The sequence below is a fragment of the Astyanax mexicanus genome, chromosome 18, assembly GCF_023375975.1.
Source record: "Astyanax mexicanus isolate ESR-SI-001 chromosome 18, AstMex3_surface, whole genome shotgun sequence".
NCBI classification, from domain to species: domain Eukaryota; kingdom Metazoa; phylum Chordata; class Actinopteri; order Characiformes; family Acestrorhamphidae; genus Astyanax; species Astyanax mexicanus.
The window spans coordinates 2,306,461-2,324,928 of record NC_064425.1 but is presented as its reverse complement, the minus strand read 5'-3'; the positions used below and the strand labels follow the sequence as shown (position 1 = coordinate 2,324,928).

At 35.5% G+C, this 18,468-nt stretch overlaps 1 protein-coding gene across 6 annotated transcripts in view; it reads left to right on the top strand.

Annotated features, from left to right (window-relative positions):
- arhgef12a (Rho guanine nucleotide exchange factor (GEF) 12a) overlaps positions 1-18,468 on the top strand; it is a 90,095-nt gene that overhangs the window by 7,576 nt on the left and 64,051 nt on the right. For all 6 annotated transcript variants that reach the window (XM_022675190.2, XM_022675186.2, XM_022675180.2 and 3 more), the window contains exon 3: positions 17,754-17,774. In XM_022675190.2, the coding sequence (XP_022530911.2) occupies positions 17,754-17,774 (21 nt within the window). The remainder of the gene's footprint in view (positions 1-17,753; positions 17,775-18,468) is intronic.

Here is an 18,468-nt window from a genome sequence, read left to right as displayed (position 1 = left end):
ATAATTAGTCAATATAATCGACAGTGTTGATAATTTTAATTTGTCGACTACAAATTTCATTGTCGACTAATGGTTGATTTTTAACGGAACCGCATTACAACTACTTAGTAAATATTAGTACTTTCCACATTTAAACAGCATCTAGACATTTAAGTGTCTATTAAATCTTATGTTCAGCTGGTTCTATCATTCAATCAAGACTAATTGACTAGCTGGGTAACCTACAGAAAATTCACAGTTCAGTATGTTTTTGGTACAGTTGGCTAAGCACTTTTATTAAATGCTTGAAACCAGGGTTCTCTTAAAATAATGTTTAAAAAAATGTTAGTCTTTAGTTTATGCAGGTTGTGCAGAATCTTTCTTACAGTACTTCAAGAGGCTTTTATTGTCATTACATCTGAGTACAGGTACACAGTGTGATGAAATTACGTTCCTCCGGAACCATGGTGCAACATAGAACAACAAGCAATAGACAACATAAAGTGCAGGAGTGACGACAGTGCAACATAAAATTATAAAATTATAACACTAAATAACAATAAATACAATAAATACAAAAGACGAGACAATTCCATTAGAACTGAAGTAATGTGCATGAAACTAATGTTACATACAGCTTAAACAGTGTTTTACTTGTGTAACAGAAATTATAAATAAAAAAAATTCTAATGTGGTTCATTTTTCTAGGCTATGGTTAAAGACACCATGAAAATAGATTCAAATAGACCATTCAGATGGTTAAATTTCTGCTGGTGTTGATTTGTAGAAAGGCTGCATGATACTGATTACGTACTAAACCTATTAAAGTAACATAATGTGCTGAATTTGCTGTATATATTGCGACTGAGGTGTATATTCCATTCTCTGTGTAGGATTTTTTTTTTTCACAGCAGACAGTGAAACATTTAGTAATTTGCCATATGATTATCACAAATTCTGAAACTGCAGCACCAATTAGCAATAATATATTGTTCAGCCCTCTTTTACATGCTGATTTTAAGTAGATGAAGCTTTTTATTGCTTTTATTGCTTTTATTGTTTTTCTACATGAGGACCATGGTGGCCATAAGACTGACAGATGCTCTCACTGGAGTGTAAATGAAGTGCCGGGGTGGGCCGGCCTCGCACCCTGCTGCTGCTTTGGCATTCATAGACTAGCTCTCTAATCCTTGTCTCTCGCTTTATGTCTCCCTCGTCCTCTTTCTCTCTTTCTCTCTCTCTCTCTCTCTCTCTCTCTCTGAGTCAGGAGAGTACTATTTCATCCCCCCAACCTCCATCTCTTTATTGGAGAACCACACCTGCAGTTTTGGTGAAATAGTGCGCCTGAAAGCCTCTCCACACACCTAGTTACCAGAAGTTGACAATTGTAAATATGAACGTGTAAGCCTAGCAGTCAGTGAGTCATCTGTCTTGTCAAAGCTCCCTTTGTAATTCTAGGTGTTGCCCCGGCCTGCAGCAGCGGTGTGTGCCGAGGCTCCTCCGGATACTTCTGCTACTGCTTGGCCTCTGTGTTGTGTGTTTAAAATGCTCAGTTTGGAAGGCCTCTATTAAAAGAGATGCATTGGCTCCTTGTTTTTTTAATGTAAATCAAATATAGACTCCTTAGCATCAGAATAATAGCATATTTTGACCTGAAGAACTTTATGTACAAATCCAACTGTGCAGATTTTAGTAATGTGAGAGGAAAACAGTATACAACCTTTTTTCGTCTAGATATACAAATTTTTCCAGTCAGGTATTAAGGAGCAGTAAAGCCACTCTGCTAAAGTACAGAGTTATACAGGAGTTTCAGTTTAGTTCTCCAGTGCTAGCACTAGCTCTAGCTCTTTTGCTATTCAGAAATGAGTATTGTCGGCCTGGAGCCTGCCGCTAACCCTGGCTAGCACTGCTGAAGCAGCATTAGCATTGCCCGCTAACCACACTAAGTGCTAAAAAATTTGGAAATCTTAGCTTACTGTACATAAACGGAATAAACAGCACTTTACTCACCCAAATAAACAGTTTTCAAGAGTGAAATCTATGTAAATTAACATCTAGCTCTTGTTTAAGAATTACAATTTTGTTTACTAAGCTTAGCTTTACTTAACTTAGTTAACTACCCCCCCACGACACCCCTGTTCCTTACTCGTGTTGCATAATGCGCTTTATGTATGAAAATAGACCCAAAAATAGATGTTCATTGATGGTGCACCTTATAATCCAGCGCACCTTATAGTGCAAAAAATACAGTAATTAGAACATATTTCTACTTGGTCATGTTGAGGCAGAAACTGGCTTCATATTAGAAGAGTTTATTGGTTATTTATATTAGAATGCTTTCTGCTGTATTCCTATTAGTTAATTTAGTTTTGTTTTTAAAACACGACTTCTGTGTTGTACTGTTGTTAGATCTCACTGTAATGATTGGATAAAAAGTAAACTTTTTTTACTTTTAAAATTTTATATTTTATAAATATGACAGTTTTTGTCTTAAACAGTTACACTATGTTGCTCTTATGTTATCTTAAGATGCTTAAATAAAATTACAATGCTTTGCCCTTCTTTATGTTGTTTATGTTCATTTCATAAAATTTTTGGTCACTGTAATTTGTGTTGTATAATCATTCACACCTTTAGTTACTTAATTCAGTCTATTCAAAATGCTGTGTAGTCTAAGTTGGCTTTGAATGCATTGGCATGTTTGATGGCTTTGAGCTCTTTAGTCAGATACAGTACAAACCTTGGTTTCTACACTGGCTTTAATGAAGTTCTGCAGCTGTGCAAGAGGTCTGAATGATTTTCCCAGCTCTTAAGATCAACTATATTGTTGTCTGTTTACATATTTAAGTTTAGAATGTATTGTTGCTGATACATAGCTGAGCAAGCTTTTTATATTTAGTGCTAATAAACATATATTGACTAATAAAAACTGATAGAAAAAGGGTGGACAGAATCATAAAGTTCAGAATGATGTTGAGAAGGACGTGATGTTCTGTTTTTTGTTGATGTTCTGTTGTTGGCTCAAGAGGAGCGTTATTAGATGATAGAAGATTTGGTTGTGGCTCGATTGTGAAAATAGACATCTCTTGGCACTCTTGACTCGTAAAGTAAAATATGGAGAGAACACGAGGGACTCATCACAAAAAGTAAAACCTGTCTGTCTTCTAAAGGTGAAGCTGCATCATAATTGTAAAAAGCACATCCTGTGTGGAGTTTAATTAGTTTCAAAGTCCCTGAACATAAAAACAAACGGATGTGATGGATGGATGTGATGTAAATTTGTACGACATAAGCAGAAAAACATCCTTGTAAGGGATGTGCTAAACAAGGCCCCACAAACTCGATACTGTCTGTTAGTGCTGTGCGATATGACGATAAATATCGTTTCTACAGAAATTTCATCAATTATTCATGCAAATATATGAAGTAGGCTACAATGAAATGTATTGCCGTGGTCACTTTGCATAAACTCGGTTTATATAAGTGATAATAAAGTAATCTTTGCAAAAAAAAGCTTAATAATGTGGTTTTGCGACGTGACGCTGCTTTACGCTATTTGATGGGTACTTTAACATTTTTTGATTGAGTTTATTTTAATAACTATAACTATTTTTATTTAAATACCTGTATAATTTTGAAAAAAATAGCTACTGTATCTACCTCATCTGTTTTCATTTGATACATATATATTGCTGCACTAAAAAGGTAGTAATTCTCATTTGTGAAAGTTTGGTTTAATGTTACTTTGAAATAAATGTGGAAAAAAAGTAGGAAATTATATTATTTTGTCATATTTTCAAAGAATAACTGAAAACATACTTAAATGTGGTATATCATGATATATATCGTTATCGTGATATTAAAAAATTCCATATCGTGATATATGATTTTTCCCATAACGCCCAGCACTACTGTCTGTGCAGGTGCAGATGCTTAATAGGTTTGTCCAGTGGACTTTTTTTTTTAGGAATTGAATGGGAAGACACAGGCTCGTGTCCCTGCATATTTGGTCACTTGCAAATGCTAACCATGAGCTTTGATTGGCTGTTTGGTTTGGTCACTGACACGCATAATCATATGTTCGACACTCCAGTCTAGCCAGTTTAGGAGGTAGCAGAAATGCAGCTGGTTTGTCAGCAGTTAATAAACACTTTGTTCAGCACAGACAGGGAGAGAAAAAACATGTAAATCTTTCACAAAGTTCCGTATTGTTTCCAGTATAAGGTGCATTTAAAATCCATTAATTTTCCCCAATCTCTACATATAATCTGGTGCACCTTATGTATAAATTTTACTGGGCAGGTTTTAAAGTGCAGTAAAGCCACTCTGCTGAAGTACACTACTTGCAATACTCCAGCAGTATTAGCATTAGCCGCTAAGCGCTAGCTCTTTTGCACTTCAGAAGTGAGCATTATTGGCCTGTAGCTTGCTGCTAACACGAGTTTCTGTCAACTCCAACTCGTCTGGCCATTCTCTGTTGACCATATGTTTTACAAGGTGTTTCCGTTTACAGAACCAGCACTCGCTGGATGTTTTTTCTTCATAACACCAGTCTAAAATGTAAAGTCTACAGCCTAGGACTGTATGATATTAAAGGAATTTCACCAATGATCCAACATGTCATGATCTAGATGATGCACTCTAATGTAGGGGTGGGCGATATGGCTCCAAAAAAATATTACAGTATTTTGTAGAATTTTCTTGATAACGATATGGCGAAACACTGAATTAAAAAAAAAATATTTCAAGAATACCTTACTGCAACAAAATGTCATATTGTTGCATACGGTATGATACAAAATGCAAGAATTTTATCAGATTTGTAACAGAAACCAATGATCAAGAATTTCATGATACTAATAATAATGCACTCCAAATATCTCCATATATCCAGGATTAAAGTAAAATAAATTAAATTGGACAGATATCTAGTAGATAGTCTCTAGTAGATATAGAATAGGAAATGAGAACAGTGTGAATTTGTTTTTACATAAAAACAGCAAAAAAAAAGTATGTATCCAATACTGGAATAAATTTTATTATATTGGTACAAATGTCATGGATGATGAAAAAAACGTTGTGGGTTGTCCTTTTGTATTAAGTAGAATAACGTTGACGTCTTTATTAATATTTGACATTAAACATCAAGTAAAATGACTATTACACACACACACACACACACACACACATGCATGCATTGTGTTACTGTGGAGACTTGTGCAATTTTGGAAATGCTCAAACCTGTTTAGCACTAACAATCAAACCACTCTCAATCTCATCAATCTCAGATCACATTTTCCCCTGTTCTGATGGTTGGTATCTAGATGACCTAAAGCTGCTGCATCGTATCTACATGTTTTAGGCGCTGCAGAACTGCAACATGATTGGCTGATTAGATAATTGCAAGAATGAGTAGGTGTAGAAGTGCTCTGAAAGTACTGTGCTGATGTCTACTGTTAAATGGTTTTAAATTAAAGGGTCACCTTTAAGCCACTTAAATTAAGCAGATAAAACAGTCAGAGTCCTAAGACGATTACTGAATTAAAGCATGACCAGCTAGTCCTAGTTCTCCTTTTTTCCTTTTTTAGAAGCTAGAAGTTGTTCTGAGGTCAATAAACATCTGTAAAATAACACGTGTAGTCTCTTTGTACGACATCTCTGTTTGCCGCGAGACTAGCCCCATTTTTTCAACAAAAGAGTTTGTTTTTAGGAAAATCCAAAGTAAATCAGACATATGTACGGCAATTTGCTAAATGTGTGTTTAATGATCTTATTGGCGTTTCAACACACTGTTTTGTCATGAGTCAAATAAACAAGCATTTAGCAAATTATTATTATATAAATTTTTAAAATTGGTCTTTGTCAAACACCTGAGCAATTTTAAGGGTGGACTGCCTATTTAACACAGTTTCCACTTGTGTTAAATGATCTGCTGTTTTGTATTTTCAATATAGAATCAATCAATATATAGTGTTCAGAGTTTTGCAGAGGGTTTGCTTGGACGAAAAAGAATGAACAAAACCCAAAAAAGATTCAGTTCTTTATTTCAGTTTTGCTAAAAGATTAGCTAAGTAAACAAAACTGTAATTCTAAAAAAAAAAAAAAAAAATCTTTTAAAATTAAACAAGCGCTGGGTGTTAATCTACACAGATTTTTCTCTTAAAACTTGTATATTTGAGTGAGTAAAGTGTTTCCGTTTATTTACAGTATGCTTGGATTTCCAGTTTTCCACTAAGGCTAGGTGCAGCAGCATTACCATTAGCGACTAACCACTAGCACTAGCCGCTAATGCTGCTCCAGCAGTGCTAGCCGGGATTAGCAGCAGGCTGTAGTCTGAAAATACTCACCTCTGAATGGTGAAAGAGCTAGCACTTAGCACGGTTGGTGGCTAATGCTAATATTGCTTCAGTGTCGGTGCAACGGATATATAGAGATATTTGGAGTGCATTATTATTAGTATCATGACATTCTGGATCATTGATTTCTGTTACAAATCTTATACAATTCTCAGGGATGTGCCAAATGATATTGTATGTAATAATATATATTTTTTTTATTCAGTGATTTGTCATATCACCAAGAGTACTGTTATCGTGAAAATACCGTGAAATATTTTTATATTATTTTAGGGCCATATCTATTGTCCACCCCTAGTGTCCACAAACATTTAGGTGTATAATGTACATGTTAAAAATGTTTAAAAGTTACAGGGGTTGGACAATGAAACTGAAACACCTGTCATCATTTTATTGTGGGATTTTAGGTTTCATGGCTAAATTGGAGCAGCCTGGTGTTCAATCTTCATTAATTGCACATTGCACCAGTAAGAGCAGAGTGCGAAGGTTCAATTAGCAGAGTAAGAGCACAGTTCTGCTCTAAATATTGCAACGGGTGACATACCAGAGTTCTAAAGGGGACAAATTGTTGGTGCACGTTTTGCTGGAGCATCTGTGACCAAGACAGCAAGTCTTTGTGATGCATCAAGAGCCACGGTATCCAGGGTAATATCAGCATACCACCAAGAAGGACCAACCACATCCAACAGGATTAACTGTGGATGCTGTAAGAGGAAGTTGTCTGAAAGGGATGTTCGGGTGCCAAACTTGTATTCAAAAAAACATAAAACCACGGCTGATCAAATCACGGCAGAATTCAATGTGCACCTCAACTCTCCTGTTTCCATCAGAACTGTCCGTCACCACAATCAATTATTGTGCTCTAAAACCAGGTGTTTCAGTTTCATTCTCCAACCCCTGTACGTATTGATACAGAAAAATAATTTTATGTTCTTAATGGCGGATACTTCTAGTTAAGAGATTTGTAAAGCCAACTTTCTCTCAACTTTGCCACCACTGCTTTGTTTTGGGTTTCAAAAAACTAAAGCGGACAATCTAGCGTAAAGAAATGTACATCCCCGAGCCTCGTGAAGAGTGGGGATTGGGCTTATTGGAGCAGAAAGGGAAAATCTCCTCAGGCTCAGGCTGTGGCCCCACGCTCTCTTCCCCCTAAACCGCTCCGTGATGTCATTAGGAGGGAGGGTCCGCTCAGGCTAGTAGCCTCGCTCCTCTTTCCATATCTGACATAACCTCAACTGACACATCCCTATTCAACGACCTTTCCTTTCTCCTTCTCTTCTCCCTCTCTCCTTCATCGTCACTGCTTTTACCATGGCTTACCAACACATACACACACACACTCAGATATACCCCACTCCGCTCACTCTGGTCTTGCTGGATGTTGTTGTTAGTCAGTCATCACTGTTTAATGTGTTTTAACAGCTGATGCTGGGACCAAATGTAGGCTCCTGGTGGTGCCAGTTGGTGTCTTTAGGACCGTAAAGGCTATTCAAAGCTTCTCTCACTACACCATTACTCACAGCGAGAAATGATCCAGCCTAATATACCCTCCGCTAAGTGGGTTTTCTTATTTTTTCCCTTTATCCAGAGTGCTTTTTGCCTAGAAAAAAGAAAAAAATAGTAAAAAATAGACAAAAACAGATACCAGTCTCCTCACAGTCTTATTAACCAATGAACAGGCTGGGATTTTTGTCAATGGTCTGCCTGACATTACACCACTAAATAAATCTTGAGGATTTCTACTCAACATTACTGAAAAGCATAATTGTAATTGTAATAGAAAATATTCTGTCAACATAAAATCGTAAAATTGGCTCTTTCCTAAACTTCATTTTAAAATCAATATTTTCCTGAATACAAATCAAACAGTTCATGTCCTCCAAACCTTTATTTTCGTTATGTTTGTCTAGTTTTTACGTCTATTTTCAAACCTGCAGATTTTGGGTTGATTCCTGTTACTGATCTGGAATAAATTATGTGTCCTGTAGAAGATTTCAAAGCCTTGTGTAAAAGCCTTAAGTGTAAATAAGTTATTTTACTGCAGAGAAGGATGGTTTTGTATCACATACACCTGTAGCCTGTATACAGGACAAGGCATTTTCAGGGGTTAAATAAGGTAAAATATTAAAACACAGTACTACATTCAGTGTGTTTTCTAGTTTTACAAAGTTGTGCTTATTTCTATAAAAAGAGTTTTTTTTTTTTGAGTACTTTCAGCCTGACTAATAAATTCAGCCAATATATATAATTTCATAGTTCATCAGTATCAGCATTTCTGATAAATTGTCAAATTATCTTTTTTTATTATTATTATTATAAGCGTTTTAAAAGTGCCTTTTATGGTTTTTGCCTTCTTTTTTTTAAACCTCAGGAAACCTAAATATCATGATATTAAAAATACTTTGTATTCTACAAATGTCTTTAAGTATTGTGATATCAAGACTTTAATTGCAAGAAGAATTAATTGCGAATGAATCTTAAGCACACTTTCAGGACCTGCAATTGTCTTGCCCATTTAATTTAGTTGTTTATAGTTTAGAGTTAAAAATCTCACCTACTTTGTGCGTGTGTTTTTACGTTTTGTTACCTTAAAACATAATATTTTATAGATAGTATAAAACATATTCATCCTGGCAAGGTTGCAATTCGGGTGGCTATAATGGATTTGATTCTTGTAGTTATGTTGTTTTTTAGATTTTTTAAAATCTGATTAAGTTTAATCTGGTTATGGTTTCTCATATGTTTTTACCTTTGTTGCAATTCGATTTCTTGTGAAAATGCCCTTAGACGTTCTCTCTCCATGAGTGAGTGTTCTTTAGTAACGCTGTACAAAAATACGAGCACTAGCTTTTGCAGTTTTTGTCTTTGTTTTTCTATAAGGCTGGAACCAGCTGAGCAAATAAGTGGACTGGTTATGCCTGTCCCTTTTCCTTTGTATGTTCTTTTTATTACAAGATGTTTTTTGAGGAACTGGCAATAGAGCAAATGAATAATCCAAAAAAAACTGATAGTAAAGGTTAACAAGCAGTAAACAAGTATATTATAAGTTGTTAAAAACCCACAAACACAGGAAAAAGGAGAAAAAGAAAGGAAAAGAAAAGGAAATATATATATATATATATATATATATATATATATATATATATATATATATATATATATATATATATATATATATTAGTCAACCAGCAATGTTTGAAGAGAGTTAAAATATGACAAAAAAGAATCCCATTTGCGGTACAATGCTGACCCCATTACCTTTGATTGTGCATCAGATTTTTTTCCAATTTAAGAAAATAAATCACATCCTTCAATCACTGTGAAACAGCAGAATACAACGTCTGGCCAGCAAAGAAGTAAATGCTAGAATTTCTGACTGAGTTTCCATGTAACTGAAAGGCATGTTAGAAATGCCAAAAATAGCCATGAGTGGGCAAACGGCAATGTCTGAATGTAAAGATAAGTTGACATTGTAATGAAATAATAGAACCAAAATTTAGTTAATGCAGGACAGTAAAAAAACATGGCTTAAATTACAAGGAAAACCAGAACATTTTTCGCAAGAGTCGTAAATACTTTCTTTTTATTTCTAAAGGAACCTGACAATACCTGTTGTAAGTTTTGGTGGACAGCTTTGCTTTTTGTGAGTTATCGATTGCCAAATATAAGTAATGTGTTACTCAGATTTACCTGCCCTTAACACTTCATCTCGGAAATGTCTCTGTACCTGTCCTAATGCAGCCGTTTCTCATTACTGTGAGCAGTGGTTAAGCTAAGTGTATTGGCACAGCAGCTGTGCTCTGACAGATTTGCAAACGTTGGTGAAAGGAAACCAATTTGGCCTAAGTGGCTGGTTTTCTCCTGCCTGTCAGTGGGAGCCACACTGAGAGTAACAGCTGTTTTCGAGCATGTTCCTCTCGAGTGGTGTTCACGTTGGGGCCAGATGAGGTTAGTCCTCTCTGTTAGTCCTCAGTTGATCAGATCATGTAAGGCCACCGGGCTGCGTATTTAATCGTCTGCTGTAATACATGCGCTTTGCCCCTGAGAGCAGCTGTGTTTTAATGTTTCCTTCAAGTGTCCAGCTCTTGCTGTGACTGGTGCACAGACACGTATAGCTGTGAAGGTACTCGTGAGGCTGAAGGAAACTGGTGATGTAATGATGTAATGATTTGGAGCACAGGTCCCCTCTCTCTACCCACAGACATAAGTCAGATCTCTTTTTCTCTCTCTATCTCAATCAGTCTTTTCTTTTTCTCTTTAGCTTTTAAACATAAAATAATAATAAACTATAGTAGGGGTGGCCGATATGGCTCTAAAATAATATCACGATATTTCATGGTATTTTTGCGATAACTATACTTTTGGCGATATGATAAAACACTGAATTAGAAAAAAAAGTTCGAATTGTATTATTGCATGCAATATAATATGGTTAACTGAGATATTTAAAATAATAATAATTTTATCAGATTTGTAACAGAAGTCAATGATCCAAAATATCATGATACTACTAATGCACTCCAAATATCTCCATATATCCAGTATTAAAGTAAAATAAATTATACTGGACAGATAAAATCTGTCTCTAGTAGATATATAATGGGAAATGAGAACAGTGTGAATTTTTCTTTTGCTAAAAACAGTAAAAAAAGTAGAACCCTGATGTGATAATTAGGGGTGGATGATATGGCACCATATTTCCGGGTATAATATCGTTCACGATATTCTACATTTTTGACCATTTTATCACGTACGATAAAATGATGGAATCATCATTTTATCGTCATTTTATCGCACACATAAAATGATGGAATCATCATTTTATCGTCATTTTATCGCACACCCCTAAACTATAGTATAATAAAATAAATACTATATATTATAATACAGAGTGGATCAAAACCAGCAGATAACATGTCTCTCCAAATCATCACTGATCATCAGTAAATTTTACATTTCATATGTAAATCAAGGGAGTGGAAAGACACACAGTCCAAGCTGCTTGAGGTCTAATGTGAAGTTTCCACCAATCAGTGATGGTTTGGAGAGACATGTCTGTCATCTGCTGGTGTTGATCCACTGTGTTTTATTATCAAGTCTAAAGTCAGTGCAGTTTTGTTTTCCCGCAAAATCTTTCAGCACTTCATGCTTCCCTCTGCTACTGACAACTTTTATGGAGATGCGGATTTCATTTTCCAGCAGGACTTGGCACACTGCAGTCTTATATATTATTTAGATTTTCTGAGACACTGTTTTTTGTGGTTTCATTGGCTGTAGCCATAATCATTAACAAAAAAAATGCTTAAAATAGACCACTCTCTGTGTGTAATACATCTATATAATATGAGTTTCACATTTTTAACTGAATTACTGAAATGAATTAACTATTCAGTGATGATTCCATCATCTTTTTGAGATGCACTAGTAGAAGCAACAGTAAATGGTAAAATGTTTAATTAAAATGAAACTTAGTTGAACTTTTTGTGACAGTCTGCATTATGTTTATGTTTCTAAACTAAAAGCAGAAGCATTTCTAAGTGGAGAAGAATATGAATAAAATATTGTGTTTAATTGAACGACCATCCCTGCTAAGCCTGATATATTCATTTTAAAAACTGGGGTGTCGGGTTGCTTTTCGCAGGAGTTCTTCTTCTGGCCACGTCACACATCTTAAAGTACTTACGTCACACGTACAGCCTCTAAAAGAGAATCCAGCTCATTTTTACTGAACGCGAGCGGCTGTTGGAGCAATGGAGACTTCAGAAGAGGAAACTCAGAGCTCAGTAGCTCATTTACCCATAGTAAAACCCAAAGAAACGAAGGAGTGAAGTTTCTGACTGAGCGTTCTCTTTATCTCTGACTGAACATAACCTAGAATCGGATTCATTCGCTCTGAAAGGAGACCACATCACACCCGCCTGGTGCAATTACCCATTCTCACCAGAGATCCAAAATATACGGACATCAGCTTTAAAGTTTTTTGAGGATTCAGGGTGTCCGTATTGGTGTTGACTCTACAGGGCAGCCTATAGGTTTGGATATACTGTATTGACAGTAATGTTACAAGCCAATAGTTTTATTGTGGGGTCTTTTATGGTAAACCATATAAAATAAGATGGATTTTCTAAAGTAACTGTATGTAGTTACCCCCTCCTCTGCCTGTAGATGGTTTCTCACACAGTGTTGTGAGCTTTTTACTCAGTAAAACTCTCACAAGCTGTTTTGACTTGGTCTTGGCCACTTTTTTCCACAGTCGCACAAAACTTCAATTGAGTGTTGGAACCACCCCTCCAGGGTACTCCCTTTTCCACACTTCCTCTGCCCTGCAGACCACCCCCCAATCCACCGTCTGCACAAGCCTACGTCAGAAAACTGAGAGCGCATACACATATTCTCTGGAAAATAGAGTTTGTGTCCAGTACTGTGTACTCGTTCAGTTTGGTACATTTTCCACAGCAGTGCCAGGAAACACTACAGGCCTGATCGACTCTGTACCAGCCTGAACTGCTTTTACAGGGATTGCTTTGCTTTTTGCACAAAACTTTTGGTGCTCAACTGTAGTTTTTATATATATACATAGTATTTTACATCTATAATGTTTGGACTGCTGACAGTTTCTTTGATTTTACCCAATTAAAAACCTCTGGAATATAATCAAGATGATCACAAGCCATCAAACCAAACTGAACTGCTTGATTTTTTGCTCCAGGAGTAAAGCAGCATAAAGTTATCCAAAAGCAGTGTGTAAGACTGGTGGAGGAGAACATAATGTCAAGATGCATGAAAACTGTGATTAAAAACCAACCAGAGTTATTCCACCAAATATTGATTTCTGAACTCTTAAAACTTTATGAATATGAACTTGTTTTCTTTGCATTATTTGAAGTCTGAAAGCTCTGAATCTGATTTTTTAAATATTTCAACCATTTCTCATTTTCTGTAAATAAATGCTCTAAATGAGAATATTTTTATTTGGAATTTGGGAGAAATGTTGTCTGTAGTTTATAGAATAAAACAACGATGTTCATTTTACTCAAATATAAACCTATAAATAGCAAAATCAGAGAAACTGATTCAGAAACTAAAGTGGTCTCTTCAATTTTCCAGAGCTATATATTATTAAGATACTTCGGCTACAGTATTATTCTGTTATTTCGTGGGTTCACACATAAACACCAGTCGTCGTTGTTTTTACAAACCCTTTTTCCAGCCTTGCTTTTTCCATTAGTAATAAACCAGCTGTTTTCTGACTGTGCACTGTCAAGACTGTGCTGGTTGCTAATGCTAATAAATCACACCTATCACCTACCAGTGATTACAAAATCCAGTGCATTTGAAGACGTCTACTATGGATAAATATGCATTAAAAAGAACCAAAACTTCATTAAATGTTAATATGTTAGAAAGTAAATGAGCTTTCAGATGCAGGAGAAATGGTCAGCAGCTTTTCTATAGTCCGGGTAAGTTGATGAGTTTGTTTATTTGGAGTGTTTCTTTCTGTGTTTGGTTTGTTTTCACACAGGCATAAACCTAAAGGCACCAATAAACCACAATAAACCTGATGCAGGAACAAGAAAGAAAATATAGTGAGAAGATTCTGTGTTCCAGCGCATATATCTGTATACCGGTATATCTGTGCAGTGTGAAGCTGCTTTGACACAGAACGCTTAAAATGTACAGCTGCACTTTTAAACACAGTGTTTTTAATGCGACGTGCAGCGCAGATGTACATGCAGTAAACAGAGTCAAGCATCAGTGAGCAGTGAACGCAGCACAAGCAGTGTGTGTTAACTGCATGGAGCAGCAGAGACAGCGTTTGTTCATAGCTGTGGTATTTAGTATTATCTGGCTAATATATCAGATTAAACTGAGTCTTATTTGAGCAGTTTAGCTCAAATAAAAGGAGTATATTTAATAACTGGGTCCAACCGAGACCAGATCACGTTCTCACCACATAAGAACCAATCCAAACCGAGATTACTTCTCTAGCAGGTCTCGCTTCGGTTGTTTTTTTGAACCAAACTACAAGTACAAACCAGTCAGAGTCAGTTTTAACTGAACCAAATAGTGCTGGTGTAAAAACACCCCAAGAAACCTACTCTACTGTGGTTTAATCTCACATTATACATGACTTAAAGATTCTACTGCTAATGATGAATTCTGTGGTGTTACAGAGAACATGCCATGTTGTATCTGAGCTGTTTTGGCAGTGCCATTGACATTAGGCAATTGGTCATAATTCTTTGGCTCACTTGGATCATTTGACTCATCGTTGATCAGTCATTCGTTGGAACATGTTACTGCTGTTCTGTTTGGTACTTGTTGTAGTTGATGGATTTTTTTTTCATGATTTGGTTGATTAATAATAAAGTCTTACTTAATTATTAAAAGTAATAAAGTTTGTTCGAATTTAGGGGTGGGTGATGTGGCCTTAAAATAATATCACAGTGTTTCATGGTATTTTCAATACAATATTATGTTGCACACCTCTAACTGAGATGTTATTATAAAAAATAAAAATTTTATCAGATTTGTAACAGAAGTCAATGATCCAGAATGTCATGATGCTAATAATAATGCACTCCAAATATCTCCATATATCCAGGATTAAAGTAAAATAAATGATACTGGACAGATAAAATCTGTCTCTAGTAGCGGGTAAAGGGAAATGAGAACAGTGTGAATTTTTCTTTTGATAAAAACAGTAAAATATATATATATATATATATATATTGTTCACAATATTCAGAAATGTTGGCGATATTATTATTGCGTATGATACGTAATGGCACATCCCTATTTGAAATAATACATTATTTTGTCAATTTCTGTAGATACAGTTAAATACAGTGTTTTTTGTTTTTTTCAGCATGTAGCTAAGTTAGTACATTATATGCATTGTCATCATGTATGATTCAGTAAAAAAAAAGCAGGTATGATTATTAGCAGTGCATCTTGCTTGTGCTTACTTTTCCATTTCTGCTCTGTAACTTCAGGCTTAAGGGGAGCACACCATGGAACTTATTACAAGCACACTCATAAACGGCCTATTCAGTTCCTTCTGACCGCTCTCAAAGGGATTCTGTGTCACCGGCGAGGGCTCGGATGCTGGTTAGAATGCTGTCTGAGACAGACTCTCGCTCGCTGCCTAAAGCGCCGCTATTGTTTTTAAGGAGCTTCCTGTAGTTTTGTATAGTTTGGATTAGCTTTTTTAATTATGAAGTGATATTTTTTGGAAATAATTTCTTAACACATTGGGCTTCATTGTTCTGTTAATGTTTTAGTTAAATGTGTTGATTTTATTTCAAGTTTATTCCGAGTTTGCAGAGCAGACTGTCCTTGTCAAGGTGAGATTATATAGTCTTGTCAGGTTGGCTTAAAAAATAGATGACTCCACTGTTTTTCTGGGTTTCTAGAAAGGTCTAGCTCAATGTTTTATAGTAACGGCATTGGTCATATTTACAGTTTAAACTCCGGTGTGAAATGGACTTTGGGTGTATTAAAATGTACTTTAAAAATTACTTACCTTTTGTTGAATAGCTCTCCTCCGCTCTCCTGCAGCTTTCTGAGATCCAGCATTTTGTGCACTTTTTCCAAACAGGCTTTCTTTAATTTAAGTCACAATAAGTCAACTATCGAGAAGGAATGAATGGGTAGGATAGATGAGCAAATTGCAAAATGAATTTCTTGGAAATGCATGAATTCCAGCTGTTGCTGAAAATATCTGGTTACTGTCAATATTAGAATGCAAAGAACCAACAACAAGTTACATATAAACACATAAACATTGCTTAAAATGTTTTACTAGTCATGCTCTACGGTTGACTTATTGTGACTTAAATTAAAGATGGCGGCGCCCAGAGATTTACCTTAGCTATGGGATGTAAACAGTGTTTTTTAATGAACTTTTTGTGCAGTTTTAAAGCTCTAAATGCCTCGCTTTAAATGTCAAGGCTCTCCAGATTCTGCCAATGAAGTGTGAAGCTACTTCTAGCCTTAATAACGGTGGAGAACATGATTTATCTGCAGGGGCTAAGTATGCCCCGTCTCACTCATTCTAAAAGCCTGTTTGGGAAAAAGTGCACAAATTACTGGATTTCAGAAAGCTGCAGGAGAGCGGAGGAGAGCTAGTTAACAAAGGTAAGTACTTTTAATCTCGTTTTAATACACCCAAAGTCCATTTAACACCGGAGTTCTCGTTAAGAGCGATGGATAAAGAGCAGTGTCAGACAACAATGGGACTTTTTTGATGCTGATCAATTAAATTAATATAAAGGGAGTATTCTGTAACAGATTGCACAGTTGCACGGTCGCCTTGATTTTTTTGGATTAAAGTTATCAGGTTGTGTCAGCATCTTAGCTGTTTGTAGTTATGCACTAGGGATGTGCCATATTGTATTGTATGCAATAATATCGGCAACATTTTTTAATACAGTGAACGATATTATAAACTAAAAAATCCTGCTATATCACCCACCCCTAATTATCACATCAGGGTTCTACTTTTTTTTTTACTGTTTTTAGCAAAAGAAAAATTCACACTGTTCTCATTTCCCATTATATATCTACTAGAGACAGATTATATCTGTACAGTATCATTTATTTTACTTGTCTCAGTTAGTTTTATTTTTTTTGTGGTAGTGTATGCTTGAAAAAAAAAAATTGTCAATGTTTTTTTTATTTTTTATGTTTTGTCATATTGCCAAGAGTATTATTATCAGAAAAATACTATGAAATATCACAATATTATTTTAGGGCCATATCGTCCACCCTTGGTATGCAAACATTTATGACACAATAAAAAAAAAAAAATTGATATTTTTGATTCTAATGAGATTCTTATTGTTTCATTACAATTTCAAAATGGGCAAATGTTGATATATTTTTGGGTTTCTACTGGATGTAATAAGCTGTTTATGTCTATATTGTTATGTTTATCCAAATGCAATATACATATAATTAAATTTTTTGAATATTGCCAAGAATATCACTATCCCAAATATTGTGATTTATTATTATTTTAGAGACATATTGCACACTCATATCATGCAAATATATGTGAGATTACCTAAATATACCTAAATAGCTGAAGATAAAAAATACATCTGATTAGCACTTATGTCACTGTTGTTGCTTGGCAACTGGAATCATTAGTTAAAAAGCACACTATGAACTAATACCCCATAAAAAGAGGACCCCCTACCTGCTTCCTAAAGAGCTGCTGTTGTGGATTTGCACAGTGTGCTGTGAGCGCCTCAGGCTTATCAAGCTTTATGTGAATAACACAGTGTGTGCTGCACTCGTTAGTGACTACATCTGAGTATTTAGCCAAGAAGCTGGGGGATCTGAGTTAATGCTGCTTATGTTTACAATTTACTTGCATTTACAATGTCTTTTTTTTTCTTCTTTTTTTCACAGATTTCCCAAAAAAGCAAACAGGTAAGCCAATCCAATCATTTACGACAAAAGCCTGGAGCTTCTCAGCTTTTTACCCCACTAGAGGCCTTTGAAGATAGTAGAGTTGCAATGATTAGTCGGTGTAATCGAAAACGTCGACTATAAAAAAATGTATGCATTTTTTTATGCATTGTCGATGCATCGTTAAAGCTTGATTGAGAGAGAGGTAAAAAAAAGTGGTGAGAGAAGAAGACACACCTTTAACTCCACAAAAATACTCTACAGTCTGTCTTTACTAGTTCTGTACAGTTTAAACTCTGATTTCTATATTACCCACAGAGAGTTAAATTACTGCAGAGAACTGCTGAGGAGAGTTTAAACAGGCTTCACTCCTTCATTAAAATTAATAACATTAGATAAATTAACGTTAGCTGGATAAGTGTTGAGGATATACTGGGGATTGGGGATTCTGCCCAATCCATTAAAATTAAGATATATGTTATAGTAATTACTAGGGGTGTCACGATTTCCATATTTCATCGAAATCGATCGAAATTATGTCATGGTCTCGAGCATCGAAGTCAAAAAGAGGATTGAAGATCCCTCCCGCAAATTGCGCAGCACACTGTAGCTCAAAGAGCAGCTCTTTCTCCAGAGAATGTTGACATTCTCATCTTCTTAAAGAAAAACTTGAAAATATAAAAATAACAGTTGTTTTGTCTAGCCTCAAATATGG